We start from the raw sequence: 19920 nt of genomic DNA, 5'->3' as shown, positions 1-19920 counted from the left end.
ACTCTTGCCTCTTTCAGTTTTGCTCTTCTTTCTGAGTGAGCTCTTCTGTCTCTTCTTGAACACCAGCTTTCCCCCATATATCTATAAAAAGCTCCCAAGTTTTACATTCTAGTGGCTTTTGTCATTCTCAGGCTTGTGTCCCAAGCAAGATGAATCATTGGATAGAAAGTAATTTAGTGTAACTGAAGAAACCCTAGGGACTGTACCTAATGGGCTAAGTTGAATATAGATCCCTGTAATAGATATGTAATATATGGGTATAATGTACTCCCATGTGAGCAAACCTTAATTTGGTTTTTCTTGGAGGTAGGGATGAAGAGAGTTTCTTGCTATGCAGCCCAAGCTGTTCTTGAACTTTCCCTCTTCTTGCCTCAGCCTCTGCAATTGCTGGAATTCTATGCACTACCATGACCACCAACCTTAATATTTTTCTCCTTACAAAATGTATTACTGAAAATTTCCTTGCAGTGTTGGGATATGAGTGCCAAACTATCATCAAACTGTTTGGAATATTAAAAATGTAATGTAGAGGCACTCTCTCATAGCCCAACAACTACACAGGCACAAAGGTTTTTCATAGTTCCACCTAGACTGAAAAGACTTGGGTCCTAGCCACTCAGCAGGACGAGACCTGAGGTACAGATCAGGCAGCAAAGTCCATGAGACGCTTATCTCTGATGAACTATTCCTCTGTACCCCAAAAGAAGAGCAGCAATGGAACTGTGACTTAGTGGTATAATGGAAGCCTTGAAAGGAAACAAAACTAAGCAACAGGAGGCCATTGAGTTCAAGCCCCAGTACTGGCACAAAACCAAACAGATCTGGGTCAGGGATCCCAGGAAGGGCTATGAGGAGCTGACTGTATATTGAGAACTTAGCTGTTGGGAGAATAATTTTACATGGAATGGAAAGATTGCTATGATTCCTATTTAAAATTCACCTTTTCTGGGGGACTGGCCATGCAGTGGAGCTGGAAACTAGATTATTGCCTTATAAAATAGCACGGGGTTACTGTTATTCCTTAATTTTATATCTTTCTTATAAGGTAATACTTTTCTTACTTGCTTCACAGATTGTTCTCAGCCTTTGCTCATATATTTGTGAAAACTAAAGGTTAAAGGATTTAGCATAACAACCATTGCTAAATTATGATGTAAAATAATACTGTGTCTGCAATTAGCCCATGCAGTTTTACTTGGTTCACTAATGTAAAATCACTGGGCTCATAATATTTTAGTACCTTTGTGAGTTTGGCAAAGAATGAAAATCATGTTACCGCTAAAAGTCAAACTAAATAACGATTACTCTAAATTTCAAGGAAATATAAAGCCAAGCATTTTGTTGTAACATGGAACATTAATGCAAATAACTCCCCATCTAGGACACTAAATACATTCTGAGTTAGTGGTTAGTCAAGATGGGCAGCATTTGTTTAATTTTCTTGTGCTGTAAGAAACTTCCAATGAAGTCTTGATTTTAATTTTCCTTAATTCAGGGACAACATTTTGAATTCATGGATGTCTTGGGAAAAAAAGATCACTCTTTTCCATGACAACCATGCTCCTTTAATTCTGTATATCCTTCCTGAAAATACTATGTTCAAACTTGATCACATTTTAAAAATAATTTCCGTGTGATAATTTTTATAAATGATGTGGGTAAATTGTATTAATTAAGCATTATACTTAAGTTCTATTCTTACTCCCATGACTGAATATGGCCTCATTTACAAATGGTCTTTCCAGTTGTTTTCAAGTGAAGACAAGATCTTATTTGATTAATGGGCCCTTGTCTAAGGCCTAGTGTAAATGGGGTGGAAAATTTGGCCACAGACACACATGCAGGAGAAATACAGGTGAAAAAAAGGGAGAATGCCATGTGATGATGAAGCTGGGACTGGAATGATGATTCTATATGCCAGTGATTGCCAGGGGTTGCCAGCATGAGACAAAGAACAATTAGTTCCTGACTCTTCTGAAGGAAGCAGGGATCTGCCAGTACCTTGATTTAGAACTTCTAGTTTCTAGAACTGTGACTGAATGCATTTCTTTTTCTGTAAGTTACCCATTCAGTTGTACTTAGAAAAGTCCTAGGAAATGAATACAACAAGCTAGGTTTCATGTCAACAGTGGGTTTAACTGATATCAGTGATGGCTTTATTAGAAGTATATTTTATTAATAGATGAGTGGGAAATTACACAAGAGAATTTTTAATATTGACTGCTATGAATAAGTCTAAATAGTTAATAATTCTTCTTCCAATGCTCCTTTGTCCTAATACAAAGTAAAAAGTAAAATGGAGCTGTCCAGGTAGCTGAAGAATGTAAATGAAACAGATTTTTCTTAAAGATACCTGTAATCTTTGAGGCAGAACTTCTAAAACATAAGTTATTGGCTGTCATTGCTTATACCATCAGATATACTTTGTGATTATTATGATATTATATTATTCTGTCAACATTTATGAAATGCCTAAAACTTTCCAGACACTGAGCTAGATATTGTAGAGAACTCTTGTCAATGACACATTGTTTTCTCTTAAACAGGTTACTAAGGTTGGCATTGATATTTAATGCCACAAAAGCTACAGAGGCCACTTGGAGGGCCTACTTAGATGTCTCATTTATGCTCACTCTATGCTGTTGTTTTAACTGACCCTATAACCATTTTCATATCATTTGACTTTCCTCATCAGTGTCCCTGAATGGAAAAAGGAATATTGTATTTACCTAGGCATATGGAAGAAAGTCACCTGATATGGTGCAGCATGAAATAAAGATTAACTATCCCCCTACCAGAGTTAGCTGTTTGGCTCACCGTTGTTAATTGTACAGTTCCCCTTCTCAAACCTATGTGTGAGAGCTTCTGCTTCTTAGTCTTATATTCATTCTATTTTTTAAATCAGTTATATATTTTGTAACTTTATGTTCCATAGAAGCAAACATGAATCTCTAATAATTCCAGTGCATTTTTTATCATACTACAATAACACACCGTATTTCCCCGTTTGCCTTATATACTTTCAAAAGTGTATGATTAATGTAGATGCTTGATTTTTCAATTTAATAGTGGCTTAATGACAGATGTCTCTCAGCAAAAGCAGGGTCCTCTTTATTTTAGATTGTGTCTCCAAAATTGCCTTCAAATACAAGATTCCTAAGTAGTTGTTTTCATAAATCAATTTTGACCATGCTATTGTTTATAAAATTGTTATTTACATCTTATATGGAGACAACATTGATGACTTTAATTCTTCCAAAGACTTCTGCAAACTACATGCTGGATTTTCATATGCATTGATAATTTAAAGATAAATAGTAAAGATAACCCTTTACTTCTTCCTCTATTTCTCTTTTCCCCTTAGACAATCTACTTTTTAACTGAAGGAGGCTGCTTCAACTTTGCTGTAGCAGGAGCAGTGAGCAAACCACATGGAAGACTCCCAGGATTTAAATGAACAATCAGTAAGTCTTCATTCTATTGCAGCTTTCATTAAAAATAGTTTTGGTAAGACTAATGAAAATCATACTTAAAAGGAAGACATACTAAAGCAGTAAGACTTTTGTTAAGTGTTATTTTTTGTTGTTGTTGATTTTTAAAGTTTCTTTGGAGACCATGAAGCAAACCTTTCAAGAAATATGCTGGTGCTGCTTTATAATGATGTCATATTTCTATGCCTCCCTGATTTTCCACTTGGAAAGCTAGCGGTTGTAAGACCAGGGTGTTGAAATCATGCTGAGTATTTTAGACAGTCTGAACAATTTTATGCACTTCCTTTGTTGTGTTTTGATCCCCAAATGCTGGATAGTACATAGATTGCTGGCAATCGGAAAAAAGCATAGTAGGAGAAAGTTCCTAGTGCTTGTTTTGCACATGAAAGTCACAGTCTCAGGGGCTTGCTTTATTTTACGAGGTTTGTTCTAAGACCAAGTACATGCTGGTTGGCTCATGATTGTTTTAAGATTCAGAGAAAAGGCTTGATAGGGGATTTTCTTTGACTGTGTTAGTCAATAGTATTCTTTATGGTGTATAGCCAGAGACAGTGTGTAGGGGCATCCACTGTCCCCAACACTACTGGAGACTGTCACTCAAGCCATTCGGCACACAGTCAATGAGCAATGTCACATGGAAGACGTGCTCTTACAGAGAAGCAATCTTTCAGGCTCATAATATTAGCTTTCATGAGCATGATTTAAGCCTAAAGTTTCCATCAGGCAACTGGTGATAAGGCACTTGTGTATAATAATGTGCTTCTAGCAAAGATATGGAGAGTGAGTTCAACTGTGAACTGGAAAATGTTCTGCTGCACAGCTGTCATTTGTTTTCTCACAGATATTTAGTTTAAAAGAAAGATAACTGCATCTTTAGGTTACATAAAGAGATGACCTGAGTCTAATTTCATTATATACTATATACATATATAGTACATATATATATGTAGCATTATTATAAGAAAACTGTAATAAATAATTGCAGTGCCATAACACTATGAAGCCCATCAAATAATAGAGATGTTATTCCTTTTAAAACTTCCAGGTTTATTTACTAAAATAAACCTCTCCTTGGCCTTGTAGGTTTCTAACTACAGATCACTTCTGAATGATGGCAGGAGCTGAATGGTGATGCTTCAGGGGAGTGTGTGACCTACATTTTGTTCTAGTACAACAAGGGTCAATTAAAAGTTTGTGTATCTGTGGATACTGTATAGGTGGATATGCACATGTTATGTCACCAATGGCCCATCAGTGTCACTATTTTCCTACTCTGAGGGATTTGTGAGCTCCTGGGACTTATTATGAGACACAATGAGTTTCAGCATAACAGGATGGTTGATTTAGTCAGTTTCTTCAGAGTATAAATGTGTGTGTGCATGTGCCTGTGCATGTGTATGTGTGGGTGAAACTTTGTATTTGGTTGAGGGTGCTTTAGATCACCTCTCACAAAACATAAAATATATATAATTTGTAATAAAATATACATAGACTGTAGATTTATAATATTACTACTGTTCTTCCACTAGTATCTTTGGATTTCTTTTGTTTTTGTTTTTGTGTTTTGTGGATCATGGGGCTTGAACTTGGACTGGGTGCTGTCCCTGAGCTCTTCAGCTTAAGGCTACCACCCTACCCTTGAGCCAAGCCCCACTTCCCATTTTCTAGAAGTTAACTGGAGATAAGAATCTCAGGTCCTTTTGTGCCCTGGCTGGCTTTGAACCTTGATCCTCAGGTCTCAGCCTCCTGAGTAGCTAGGATTACAGGTGTGAGCCACGAATCCTCGCAGGATTGTTGTTTTTTTAAAATCATTGTTTATATTTCCAGTGATGCTAATTTGAAACCAGGTTTAACAACCAAAAATTTAGGATGACTTTCTGAGCCTTTCAGCTGAATTTAGAACCTCATAGGTTTATTTGTTTGTGAAGGTTGATTACAGCTATGAGATGTCTGTTCACGCTGGCATGGTTGGTTATATGGCAGAGCTGGGACTTCACGCTGGTCTTCTGACTCCAGGTCCAAAGCTCTCTCCATGACCTCAACATGCCTGATCATTTCAGCAATTCCCATTTTGGAATTTATCATAGAAATAGGTCAGAACAACTCCTTAAGAAATCCCCTTTACCTTGAAATGACTAATATCTGCATTAAATAACATGTTAACATTTGAGGAATCTATTAATATCTCAAAATGTTCAGAAAACGATAATATTTATTAAGGCATAGAGCAAGTCATATGAAATTAAAGGGAAATTTTCTTAGATTGCTAGCTCTCTTGCTATGAGTAGAAGTTTTGCCTCTGGATCTAGGTAGAAAAGTAGGTACCGTCTATGGCAGGTATGTTTCCCTCTAGCATTTTCTATACACTCTTTCTAGTCCTCATCATTTCTCTTACAATGCAGTACTAACAGCCATCATTTTACAGTTGAGAAATCATCTGAAAAAAGAAGCAGTCATATCATTGTTAAATACCAGTGATTATAATAGGTTAAGGTCTCCAGTTATGAAACCCACCAGTCTTGACACATATCTTTTATGACTATCAGGAAATTACTCAGACTTACTCATTTCTGAAATGGGGAATATGACATAAAGCTATTGCATGGAGTGCTTTCACATGCCTCAAACCCTTGAGAAGTGCTAGCTCCTATTTCAAACTCTGGAGATAATCAGTGCCTTTTAAAGAGTTTTGATTGGTTCTTGCCTATCCAACTACCTTCTGGACAACCCCCCTGGAAGTTCTTAGGTCCACACTCTATCAACTTCCCTCTCTTCCACTCCCTCTTCCTTTCTTCTCTGCTATCCTATGGGCCATCTCCAGGAGCAGAACCATCGATTGCTGGAAAGGTTATGTCAGAAAATAGCTAGAAATCCTCCTTTTTTTCTACTTTCCACCTCAAAGTTCTAGCCATTCCCTAATTTTAATCTTTACCAAGGCTGTTCTCTGTGTCCCAGCTCCTTTACTTTGGGTCTTCAACTCCTGACTACTCTGTTCTAAGTTACTTCTGAAGTTTTGTTTTGTTTTTCCTAAAAATCCATGCTTGATCATATTGCTACTGTACTTCTGGTAGAGTAGCAGGCTGCTCTTCCTTCATTAGAGAGAGTTGTGTGTGCAGTGAAGCATTTAAGACTGGGCTTACTTGCCTCCTCAGCCGTTATTTCAGGCTTCTGTCTGTGTTCTGAATCTCTTAGATTCTCTAGGGTTTCTATTTATTTGCAAGTGTCATATATGCAGCCTGTTCCCAGGTGGGCCTCTCCCTTACCTATCATTCTTGAAGACTTCATTTAACATTGACTCCCCTTGAACATTTCTTTACATCTCTACCCACAGCTACAAGTCAGACAGCTATTAGAGAGCTCTGGAATTTACCTCCATTCTAGCATTTGCCACTTACAGCTGAAACCCTATCTATTTACTTATTTGCTTCTGAACTATTCAAGAATAATAACAGGTATTGTTAATGTTGTGTTCTTCTAGAAATAATTCTTGCTGATGCTCAATAATGTTTTCTTCAAAAGCTTTTATATACTGCTTTTGAGGTAGTTAAATGAATGGCCTGACAAATTATAGAAAGTTAAAATATTCTTAGTCTATTATTGTCTCATGAATGATTTTTTTGGAGAAAAATTGCATGAGGTCTAAAAAAGTTTACTGAAATACAATCAGAATAAATTTGATCCTTAAATATATATATTTTTGTTTGTATCGTATTGTGCCAGTCTCTCGTTTTGCTGTTGGGCTCAGTGGGCATAGTATTAGGATCTAAGCAACTAAAAGTAAGATCTGTAGAGTGTGTAATTCAGTGAGGAAGTACATGCCTAGCATTCACAAGACCCTGGACTCCATCCAGCATACCACAAAGACAGCAAATAGTCAGATGCACATGGCTTAAGTCACTCAGGAGGCTGAGACCTAAGGATTGTGGATGAAGGCACCCTGGGCAGGAAACTCGGTAAGACTCTTATCTCCAATTAACCTGCAAAAAAGTCCAGAAGTGGAGCTGTGGCTCAAGTGGTACAGCATGGCCCTTGAGTGAAAAAGCAGATAGTATTTTGGTTCTGAGTTCATGCCCTAGAACTGGTATGCATGCACACACACACACATACACACACACACACACACACACACACACACACAAATGGAAATGAAATTTAATTTTTATAAATTAGTTACAGTTCTACTATACAATTTCACATTACAGACTGTAGTTGTATAGAAGCAGTGTAAGTTATACCCAATTATATATGTTTAATTTTTAATTTTATCTTAAAAAAGTGATGTACACTTAGAGTTACATGAATAAGACACTGAGTCCATTTGTGAAAAGTGTTACCTCCTCCCATGTTTTCTCCTGTTTTCCCTCCCCCTGTATTCCCTGCCCCAGGTTGTGAAGTTCATTTTCAACATGTCTTGTGAATATTGCTGCTGCAATGGTTTACCCTTTGTCCTTTAATTAAAAATGTTATTCTTCTTAATAGAAATCACTGTGAATCTGCTTTCTTCATAGAAATCCTGTCATTTCTGTTACATTCCTCACATTCAGATAAAAGATGGACTAAATGTTTCATTTATATAGAGTCTGTTTTATCTTTGTCTCTGAGATATTTTAAAATTTGCTTTTGATGTTACTAAATATTACCATACACTTTTTCTTATCTAATTCATTCAGAAAAACATGAGGCAGAGAGTAACTCAAATTTATGATCAAGGTAGGAAGTTTGAGAGGAAATTCAGTTTATTGATTTTAAGTATTGTATGTCATAAAATATTATTGGATATTAAGTAGGTTATAGTTCACCATAGAATTCCTTTCTCTAACTAAATGTTTTACATTCAGAGCTGAAGGGCATGAGATGTGACTCAGCATTAAATCCTTGGATGAAAATGAAATAAAATAAAATGAGTACAAGAATAAGAAAGAAAAAGAAAGAGCCTCAATACTCCTGTACATTTTATTATTATTAAATCAGTTAATTTATATTACGGATGGTTCATTTCAACATGAGTTGTGCATTAGTGCATCCTCTGGCTCCACCTTGCTGATTTTTTATTCACATATGTAGCTAAATCTAAATTGTATTTGCTTGCAGGAAACAGGCTAATTTAATAACTAATGAAATTCTAGAGTTAACCCAATAAATCTCTTTTTAATCTTTAATTAATCTACCTTTTCTGTTGTTTTCTCTTAGAATAGCAAATTGCCGATTATTCCTCAGTGTTCTGCTCTTAGATATGTTATTGAATTATTTGTGAGTGTGGCCAGTAGCCCATCATTAAAATTCAGCTACTCTTTGAGACTTTTAGTATGTTCACTTTTATTGAGGACAAGAGTTTGCAGTAAGTGTGTGTGTGTGTGTGTGTGTGTGTGTGTGTGTATGCTGGGGTAACGTAGAACTTGCTCTGTAACCCCCATATGGTTTGCTCATGGAATCTCCTGCTTCCAATTCCTCTGGACTGGAATTACAGGTGTACCGCATCATGCCCAAAGTTTCTTTGGAGAAACTTCTAGCTATCGAATAGAATAAAATATGCTGTCAAACATATTATTTAGATATAGGATTCCAGACTCAACATTTTTTTTACCGGTACTTGAATATTGTACTAGAATATAGTGATTTTTATTAATTTAAAATAATTATTTTTATTTTCATAATATGACATTATAAAAACTGCATATTTCCTTACTCTACTACCTTAGTTTTAGATACTTGAAGTCAATTTGAACACCCAACAAATCATTAGTATTAGACATAGATTGGAAGTGCTGTCAAGGAAGATGTGATCATCTGGAACTCAGGGAAACAGGCTCTATTTAAAATCAAAATTTGGGAGACATCAAGGTATTTGTGGAATTTAAATAAAGGGCACCAACCAGTCCAAATTGTCAAGAAGGAGAGCCTAGACAGGAAGAAAAACACCCACAAATTTCAGGATCAAGGAGATGGTAATTTATTCAAGGGAACTATCTGATCCTGTGGTACGACAAGCCTGAATCTTGGCTTATGTCAAGACCATATGTTGCCACATGAAGTCAGTTCTTAGATATGCTTTCTTCCAAATTTCCAAAACTTACTGTATTTGGATACTGCTTACAGGGTTTATATGCAACAGGGCAAAAATAGCATATAAATAATAAATAAAATCACCCGTGAATGTATACTGAAACTTTTTTTTGTTATTTCCATCAAAGCAATCAAAACTACAAAATATTTTTAAAAATATGTCCACAAATAGTTATCGCTAAGCATTGTTCGCTTAAGCATTCTAATATAGCAAAGATTTAATCTACACCGATGTTTTTTAGTTTCAATAGGGTTGACACTTTGTGTTGAGTAATTCTTTGTGGGGTGGTAGTGGTAGTGGGAGATCATCCTGTACCTATATGATGTCTGGCAGCATCTCTGATATCTACCCACTAGATGTCAGTAGCACCCCCCTTCTTTTTGCGACGATCAAAAATATCTGGAAATACCACCAAACGTGTTCTATAAGGAGAGAAGGTGGTGAGGACCATTAGTCAATATTACATCTGCTTATGTGAGTTATGTCTTTCCATACTCCTTGCAAAATACTTGAGGAAGTTTACCGAATGTTAATATAGTATTATATTTTAATTATTATTGAGGGAGCAGAGATGGAAAGGAAAAGAGATCACCGAGTGTTTAAGAATGATAGCATATTAATGTAGTGATGGTAATGGAATCGAGTTCTACAAAATAGAAGGTAATACGATCTGCCTAGGAGCTGTGTGAGGGTCAAGTGCAATTTCTGGGTCAAAAGCTTTGGGGACATGAGGAAGTACTCAGGGAAAATGGAGCTTAGAAGTGCTGAGACCAGACTGAAAAGGTTTTTGGAGCTGAGCTACTGTCTTCATATCCCTGGTGACCAGTGTGATGTCTTTTGCTCACAGAGATATACGGAATTGCTTCTCTGTCATTCTCAATTATTTTATATTTTTAGAGTAATGGAACATTCCATATCTTTTGAACAAGAAAGTAATACTTCAAACAGTGCTTTAGGAAGTTAAATAGTAGGAAGAAATTAAATAGTAGAAAGTTAAATAGTAGGAATATTGGGAACTGAGAATGAGGAGCTAACCTAGAGAGCTTTACATAGATAAACTCAAAAGGGGCTGAACTAGAAACTAGCAAACATTTTTCAGAACTAAAGGACGGTCATAAACAAGAAACAATTCCATGTACATAGCCGTGTTCCAAAGAAGATTAACCTACAGAAATACATGTCAGACAATTAACTATGCCTTGCTAACTTCTGGCTGAAACTATTGGTATGATGAAGAAGGATGAAGGGGAAAGAATCAATGAAAAGTCCTTGACAGGAACAGAATTGAATGTTCCTTAAGGGGCCATTTATAAGAGGAATTGATGGCAGATGCACAAGGATAAATCTAGAAGACCACCTGGTTCAATGAGGGAGAAGGGTAGATCAGAAAAGACTGAGAAGAGATACTTAGGGGAAACAGAACCAACAGGACTATGCAGACTAAGATCATTTTTTTTCAGAATTGTTGTCATTTGTTATCTAAAAAGTTCAAGAACAGAGTCTGAAAATGAGGCTGTTTTGTCTGTTGATTAGAGAGAAGGCCATTGGTGGCACTTCGGAATGGCATCCCATGATAGGGAAGAGAAAGCAAAGCAGAAGTTCAGGAGGGAGATTATAAGAAAGTAAGACAATGAGTAGTAATAATTGGAGGGAGACTTGTGCATGGTTGCCGACAGGACTTGAGAAGGAATCCATCCATGGATGATATACTCAGGTTATTTGCCAGCCTGAAGGGACAATGGGGTGTTTAAAGATGTTCGAGAATGTGTGTGTGTTGATCATTCCAAGGTGCTTTCCTGTGGTAGCATAGTTTAGATTTGTTGGGTTGGTTTCATTTTGTTTTGTTTCTTCCTAATAGCAGAAGCCAAGTACATTTGTTCACACCAGGGCAGAAAGTAGATGGAAGCTGGTAGGATCAAGGGCTTAAGTAACATGGAGATTAGCGGTAGCCATTGTTTAAAAAAATGGCAGGTGATCTCCTAGAACTCAGCACATAAATTCTTGAGGCATTATCAGTTTTCTTTGAACAAAATATATCTCACTGACTAGAACTTACAAAATCTGTCTTGGCACAGAAAATCCATTTACTTACTTACTTTACATTAAAATACTAAGAAAAGAGAAGAAAACATCGGTATGGTTAATGAAAATGCCTTTGTTACTGTGGGAGGGGGTTGCTTGGGTTGTTCTCCTGGATGTCAACATCAATATCAGGAACCTATTTTTATAAATATGCTGGGTCAAATTTGGCAGTAGGATGCAATTGAAGTTATTAGTGATAGACTTAAAAGAATGCCAGTTTTAAAGTCCTTGAAAATTTCCCCATTTCTTATCTTTTTGGATAAAGGGGTGCTTTCTCTGCTTAGACTTCGGGGTTAATTTGTTTAAAAGCCCTTCTTAACTCCTCTGGCAAGACATAGGATCCAGCGTGGAAGAGGACTGTGAAATAAAGCAAACTAGACTTTGGAAACAAAGAATAAACATTGCCTACATACTCTGCTTTGCTTACATTATCTAACGTAAGTTTTGGTGGGTGACACGTGTGCAGATTACAATTAGGGCTTAAGCCTCAGAAACCTGACACTGATGTGATGCAAATGCTGCAGATAAATGCATACATATACCAATTTACTTCCTCCGAGATGGCAATTTTTACTTAGGTGAACTTGGAAAACATCATTTACTTTTTAATTTTCCACTCCAACTCAGGCTTTCAACAAAAAAGCCTGGAAGTGTTTGGCAATTTTATAAGAGAAAAATACTTGATCTAGAATCTTTCTTCCTATTTTTCTTTAACTCAGAGATCTGTGGTAGCAGAAGTAATGTGAAAAGGATAAACAAGAGAATAATATAAGATAGACTATGCTTCTCTTTCAATCTACTGATTTTAAATAAAATGGGAGTGAGTTAGGTAGGATTTGAAGTCTATAGTAACTTTTCTTGGAGGGTCTTTAGGAACGTTCAAAAGTATTATCTGATTTCCTGTGTACTTTTTCTTCCCTACATTATCACCTTTTCTTCCTGCCGTGGATTAATGAAGAGAATGAGAGGACTTGCCCAAAGTGGCTTGATGGATAGATGACCCTGAACAAATCTTTTTTTTTTTTTTAAATCGATTCAGACTTGAAGATTGAGAGGCAAAAAGCTCAGCATTAGTGCTGCATTTTGAAGCTGAATTGTTCATTGATTTCAGTGTTGATGCTAAAATGTGAGAACATACATTTTATATAGCATAAGATTTGGAAATTTAAAAGTCAGCCTCCTGAAAAGTGCCTAGAATGATTGAGTACTCAGAATAAAGACTGACAAAATAATTACACTAGAGTTTGTGCTGATGTTGGTAGGTTAGCATCATTTAAAAAGAAAAAACCAACTCAACTGGAGGTGTAAAGCACTTTATTTTGCATGTTTGTTTTTCTTCTAGGTTTTATTTACTGCTCAATCAGCATTAACAGAAGAAAAATAATTTGGCTGCTAAGTTACTCTAGTATTGGATTTCAAAGGACATTATTAGAGAAGGATGTAATTTCATCCTCTAGGCCTTTTATATAACACAGTGCATATTTGGGTTACTTCATTTTGACCCGGAATTAAACAATGGATTTAAATCAGGAACGGGAAGTTAAAATATTTACTCAACTAAAGATTTAAATGCATAGCACGGTTGTTTTTTCAAATCTACTCTTATTTTAGCTAACTCTCATCTGAATAAGTCTAGCTTGTCTCTTCCTACTAGTTTTCTGTGTACTGCAACAGCCTCATAAAATGTATATATTTCATAACTGTTACGTTTAACAAGTGTTTAAACGTAATAGGATTAATTCCTTTGACAAACTAATTTATCTATATTATCTATAGGTATGTAATATATATTATCTACAAATATATATATATATGATTTTGTGTAGCTAGATGTAGCTATAGTTTAGTGATATATTCAGTAATAAAAATAGGAAGTAAAATACTACAAACGGTTACAGCACTTCAAGTGTAAACATAAAAGAAAGAATGAAGTGTCCATTAGCCTTAGCGTTGGGGTACATTGTCCGAAAATGAAAGCAGAATTGCTAAGGGCTGCTGCCTTAGCTGTCAGGAAGTGGCATAGTCTTCTGTGAGACTCTTAAAGGCGGTCACCTCTGCCCTCTTGCCCCAGGACTGACTGCTTCCACTTTCTTTAGTGCTCAGAGATTTGCATAATATTGTCCACATGGATACGCATTTGGGAGATTGTTTCCATTCTCCCTGTGAGATTGTGGGCTCCTTATTTTCTTTTCTATGAAGTCAAGTTTTCATTGGCTGGGATCCCAGCTAGCCTGATTTGTTTCCCTTCATGTTGTTTGTTTGCTTAATATCTGGGACTTGGGAAGTCATTCAGAATTAAAGGACTTGCATATTATCCTAGGAAAATAATTTGTGAGTGAAAGCCTTTGTAGAAAACAGAAACCAACCAGTCAAACAAACAAAAAACCACGGGGAGGTGTTTAAATGTTTATGTGAAGTAACTTGCAATGGGTGGTTAAGAAGACTTTCTAGAATGCTCCTCTGCTGAACATTTACAGTAGTTCTCTTATTCATGCTTGTGCTTTCCAAAGTCTCAATTACCTGTAATTCAACTATGGCCCCCAAATAGAAAATTCCAGAAATAAACAGCTTGTAAGTTTTAACTTGTGTGCGTCCATGTAAACAGCATGAAAGCCCATGTCTGCCCACTTGATTCCTTACTGGGATGGGAATCTTTTTTGTCCCTCATATCTGTGCTGTGCATATCACCTGACCTTTCATAGCTTAGCTGACTGTTATCGGATTGACTGGTAGGGTTTCTCAGTGCCTCTGTTCAACTAATCATTATAAAACAGCCCAACGCCGTGATGTTATGCTGGCCATTCCTCTCATTTCATTCATCATGGAGCCATTGTGTCATCTAGTACCACTAAAAGAAGAAAGGTAAGTACAGTACAATAAATTTGTTTTTTATTTAGGTTTTTGTTGTTGTTGTTGTTTTTGTTTTTTGCTAGTCCTGGGCTTGAACCCAGGGCCTGAGCACTGTCCTTGGACTTTCTCTAAGCCAGAGCTCTACCACTTGAGCCTCAACACCACTTCTGGCTTTTTTCTATGTATATGGTACTGAGGAATTGAACCTGGGTCTTCGAGCATGCTAGGCAAGCACTCTACCACTAGGCCAAACTCCCAGTCCCTTATTTAGTTATTTTGAGACAGTGTTTCCCTACGCTTTCCAAAGTTGTCTTAACTTCCAGTACTAAAGGAGTTGAGACTTGCAGGCATGCACCACCCTACCTGGGTCAAAGTGAAAGGGGAGAAGGGAGAAACCGTATTTGTATAATTTTATTATAAGAAACTATATTCACGTACCTTTTACTATAGTATATTGTATAATTTATTTTACCCTTAGCCATTATTGATTTCTTACAATGCCAAGCTTTATCATAGTTATGTACATATGGAAAACACAACATATAATGTTTGATATTACCTATGCTTTCAGAAATTCATGGATGTGGGTAAAATGGGAGTACTAGACATGGTACTTTTTGTAATAGTATCTGCTTACTTTTTAGAAGATTCAGTTGTCCTTTTGTATATATCTTACTCTAATTACTTAAAGATAAATTTATTTATTTATTTATTTTGCTGGTCCTGGGCTTGAAGTCAGGGTCTGAGCACTGTCCATGGACTTTCTCAAGGCTAGAGCTCTACTACTTGAGCCTTAGCACTACCTCCAGCTTTTTTTCTATGTATGTGGTACCTAGGAATCAAACGTGGGTCTTCGTGCATGCTAGGCAAGCACTCTATCAGTAGGCTAAACTCCTGACCCCATCTTAAAGATACTTTAAAAAATAATAAAAAAAGAAATTTGTGAACAGAAGAGCAGGGAAAAAATAAAGGTGATCCAGCACAAGATGCATTGTATTTATAAGCTGCTTTGTTGAATGGCAAACTCCTTTGTGCAACTAAAGATAAAAATGGTTTTAAAAAGAATTATTAACATGATTATGCATACGAATGTTAGAATGTTGAGTCAGTATGTTCATCTTAAAGCAAGTATATTTCACAATAAATTTCACTGGTTAAATAGGTTTAATATTTGAATGTTTGACTAAGTTTCCCCTTAATTTATTTTTATTGTTTCTTGCATAATCACTGTAATTATCTGTATAGTATTTTCTTTCTTTTTATTTATTACTGCAAGCCTTGAGTCTTAGCTTTTATTGATAAATATAAATATGGGTTATGTAGGGAAAGCCCATGCGTGCTTACAATAGCTTCTAAATCTGATTTTTAGAAAGGCCAAACCCAAAGTACAACCACTGCATACGGTCCTAAGGCAACTTAAAAATAGGTATTTGTTGTACAATCTATATTGACAGCATATCCATTTTACTTCATGATTTTTGTACAACTAACAGATAAATAGCTTTATATATGGTATTTTGTGAAACAACTTATAGTCACTCAAAATGGAAGGAGGTAGTATTTTCAATAGTTTACTAAGGTTTTAACAAAACAGTTTTTATTACAATCCCATAGAATTTCATCTGAGTAAATCCCCAAGAGACAAGCAATAAAATAAAATAAAATCTGTAGCCACAGTAACAAAGAGTAAAGGAGGGAGCTCATATGTGAATCTGGGTCCCGTTGTATGCGTGGTTAGCACCTCTCAGTATTTTCATTCTTAAGTACTTACAGTACTTACTATCAAATAGCTTGAGCATGAAGGGAATTAAATGAATGACTTGATTATATGAACAGAGATTGGATGCTGACGTTAAGCTCTTACCCTAGAAGTGACTCTGCTGTGAGATTCCATCAGGTTGAACTTTTACTCCAGAAGATCAGGAAGGGGCACATAATCTCAATATATGGTTGCTCTGTCTTTGGGGAAAAATAGACATTTTAGGAAATAGACATTTATAGAAAAAATATGTGTGTTTCTTTTTCTTTTTAGTCTATACACTGGTTTAGATACTGAAAGACATTCTGTGAAACAAGACGCTAAATTTGCATTCTGGTAAAAGGGGGAGTGACCATAAGTCTCACATTTGTCTGGTGATGTCAAGTGTTGTGTAGCAATAACACATCAGTGTAACAGTGCAGGTAGTGATGAGTATTTCTATAGGTTGATGGTCAGGGAACACTGATATTGTGCTGCAAAACTGACATGGCACAGAAGTTTGGGAATATATGCAGGAATAGGAACAGCCTCCAGTTAGCGGGAACAGTACATACAGGGCTCTGCAGGTGAGAGCAGAAAGAAAAGGATAGTACATGTGAGACAGGGTGCAGGTAGGGAAGAAGGTCAGCGAGGTTGTACGTGAACCTGTGGGCTGAATCAGGACTTTGACTTCTCAACTCTGAGGGAGAGAGGAAGTCACTGGACCATCTTGAGCTGTGTCTGACACATTACATTTTAGATGGAGAAGAGACTGGAAAGAACATTGGCAGACTGGTACAGTATCATAGGCCTGAGATGACATTGACTTTGGCCAGTATAGTAACTGTGTAAGAATTAAGTGGTGGGGTCCTGGGGTTGTGTAGAGAAAAAGCCAACAAAATAAGGTTGAGTATGAGGTATAAGGAAAAGGAAATTTCAATTTGTTCCTAGGTACTATAATGAGAAAATATTCAGGAGGAAGACTGGATAGGAAATCAAGAATTCAGGTTTTGTGTGACATGGGGTTTATCTTTGCCTTGCTCTATGAGGATAACCATTCCCACAGCATTTATTGGCTTTCCCTCTTTCTCATTTATGACCCATTGCTCATTTGTTAGCTATTTATGTCCATGAAAGACAGTTTATCAGTTGTACCATTTCTGATTTTCAGCCTGTTGATTGACGAACATTTTTCTTGTTATTACTGAATATAGCAATAAGATAAATAGGTGTGTTAAATTCTTACTGTAATTGTAGATTTCTTGGCAATTTGAAATTATGTTCAGAGCTGTTCATTCACTCTGGAGACATTTTGATATGTAATAATGCTCTCTACTGATTTTTTTTGTTTTAAAATCTTCTTTTGTTGTTACTCTAGTTACAAACATCATTGCTCTGATTAGCATTGTATGTTTTTGAGTTTAGGTTTTGAACCTTATTTGTTGGAATCCTGTGGGGTTTGGATTAAAATATGATCCTCCAGAGATAATTCAAATTTACTCTTGCCAAATGTCTGAAAACCCTATCATCTGGGGTCAATTTAAATTAAATTTTGATTTAGGATTTTCTTTGGCTACATGTATTGCATGAATTTTGATACCAAATTGAGTGATTGTGGGCTGTGGTTAGGAATTCTCAGGAAAGTGTTTTCTTCTTTTCCTTTTCCATCGGAGCCAAGACCAAGACTGGCTTAGATCCCCAGAACATGGTCTTCTCCAAGATGAAGCTTTTTCTGCTTTGTTACTGACAGCACAGCCTTCTGGGGTTCCACGCTGAAGTGAGAGTTCCACACATCATTATCTCAGCCTGCTTCTTTCAGGTGTACTTTGCTAAGACCTGAATTGGAGGCGACCAAGGATAGACTCCGGGCTACATTTAGTCTGCATTTTCTAACTGAAAAGTTTGCAAGCCTTTGAGCCCTCTGAAATACTTCCTTGCTTTTCTATTATCTTAGCTGTGGTGTCAAAGATACTTTATTTTCATATAGCATTTTTCTTTCTTATGTATGCTATCCTAGAAAGGGTTTCTCTGAACATCTAGTTCATATTAAATCTTATTGCCTGACAAGGTTAGGCACCTATGGGTTCCAATGATACTCAGCTTTCTGTTTTGTTTCCCTGTTGCCCAGGGAAGACACTGTCAGGTAGCGTGAAGATTCTCCTCTACACAACTTTTCATTCACAGGCTCTAGTAGACACTGTGATTTAGCCTGAATTTATTTTTACACTGCAGTTGCAAAATAATGGTTTCCAAATTGTCATTATTTTTGTGTAAATAAGAACTTTTTCCTCTAATATTTCTTCATTTTCCCCCCTCACATGTGGCTTTGTGACTACTGTTCAATTCAGTGCATACTAATTATAATTATTTGTTATGCCATTCTAATTATTTTCATACACAAGTTGTCTTAAATTTGTTAAGTGGGGACCTCTACTCTATTCCTGACTCCATTTGACACCTCTTGCTTCAGTCTTTGAGTCTATCCTTCCTTTTTTCTTTGGCAGTTAGATTTTTCAGGCTTGGTTTATACTTTTGTTGCTCCAGTTCTGGAATCAATGTTTCCAAATAAATTGTGCTTCTTTTAATGAGAAATCATAATCATAAATCAACATGAATTCAAGATATATCCATTGTTCTTGAATGCCCCTACATTTTCTTTTCAATAGAAAAATCTACTAGAAAATCTGTTTTTACAAACAGTAAGTCTAGATTGATATCCTTGACTTGCTACAAAAAACAGTGTGAGAAAATGATAGCACAGTGGTGAACAATCTCAGTTCTTCAACATGGCAGATGTTTGGCCTTGGATGATTGACTTTACCATGTTTTTATTAGTGTGCAAACTCTGAAAATAAGAAAAGTAATACATACCCTTTTTCATATCTATAGGAAGAATCCTGTTTAGAGGTAAATTAAGTTGAGAGGTGGAGAAAGAAACACGGAGAGAGAGGGACAGAATGACAAAAAAATTCTCTTAAGAGTATGTGTTTTTTAATTGTTTGCTCAAAAATTATGTTGGACTTTGTGGAACTGATACTACTACTTGACTATATTTGTGACTGAAATGAAAATTTTATGTGGTTTGACCAAGCAACTTTGTGAATACCTTCATATATTGACTGCCAGTGCCAACCAATGCATCATGCTCTTCAGTGCTGAGGACATAAATTTCTTGCCCTAAGAAGCTGAGAGTAAATGATAGAGCTGTCAGTAAGGTTTCTCCTTAGTACTTTTTCCTCAGGGACAGAAGCCAGGCAGGCCTCATCTTAGGTTATCAGGAGTCAGCTCGGAGCAAAAGACAAACCCTGGTATCACCATAAATGAGAAGGGTAGGATTTTAGAATGGAGACACAAGAGTTAAGCTGACAATTTTATTCACCTATTAAAGGAATGTATCAGAGAAACAAACACCATATGTATGACAGCATATGAAACTTGAATGTGATTTTTATGATCATCATTTGAGTAATCATAAATATTTCTACCACGAAGAAAATTGAATGTATGTTAATATTTTATTTTTATTTGTTGATGCTTTTCTCTTTCAACATCTTATTCATCTTATTTTTCTTATATGACAGAAAGCAAATCTCATGGTGATATTTTAACATCAAGCCATAACATATGACTGTCCCTCATAATCATACAACAAATAGAAATTTATTTCAAAATTACAATGATAGTTTCTTCCATCT

General features: G+C 36.2%; 1 protein-coding gene across 1 annotated transcript in view; it reads left to right on the top strand.

Annotated features, from left to right (window-relative positions):
• Positions 1–19920, top strand: part of Eya4 (EYA transcriptional coactivator and phosphatase 4) — a 216727-nt gene that overhangs the window by 25369 nt on the left and 171438 nt on the right. Inside the window, exon 2 of the mRNA XM_090337647.1 lies at positions 3365–3464. Coding sequence (XP_090193773.1) covers positions 3432–3464 — 33 coding nt within the window. The 5' untranslated portion in view covers positions 3365–3431. The remainder of the gene's footprint in view (positions 1–3364; positions 3465–19920) is intronic.

Source organism: Megascapheus bottae, chromosome 8 (genome assembly GCF_031878675.1).
Source record: "Megascapheus bottae isolate mThoBot1 chromosome 8, mThoBot2.hap1, whole genome shotgun sequence".
NCBI lineage: Eukaryota > Metazoa > Chordata > Mammalia > Rodentia > Geomyidae > Megascapheus > Megascapheus bottae.
The sequence above is the reverse complement of the archived record's forward strand: the minus strand, read 5'-3'. Positions and strand labels throughout refer to the sequence as shown.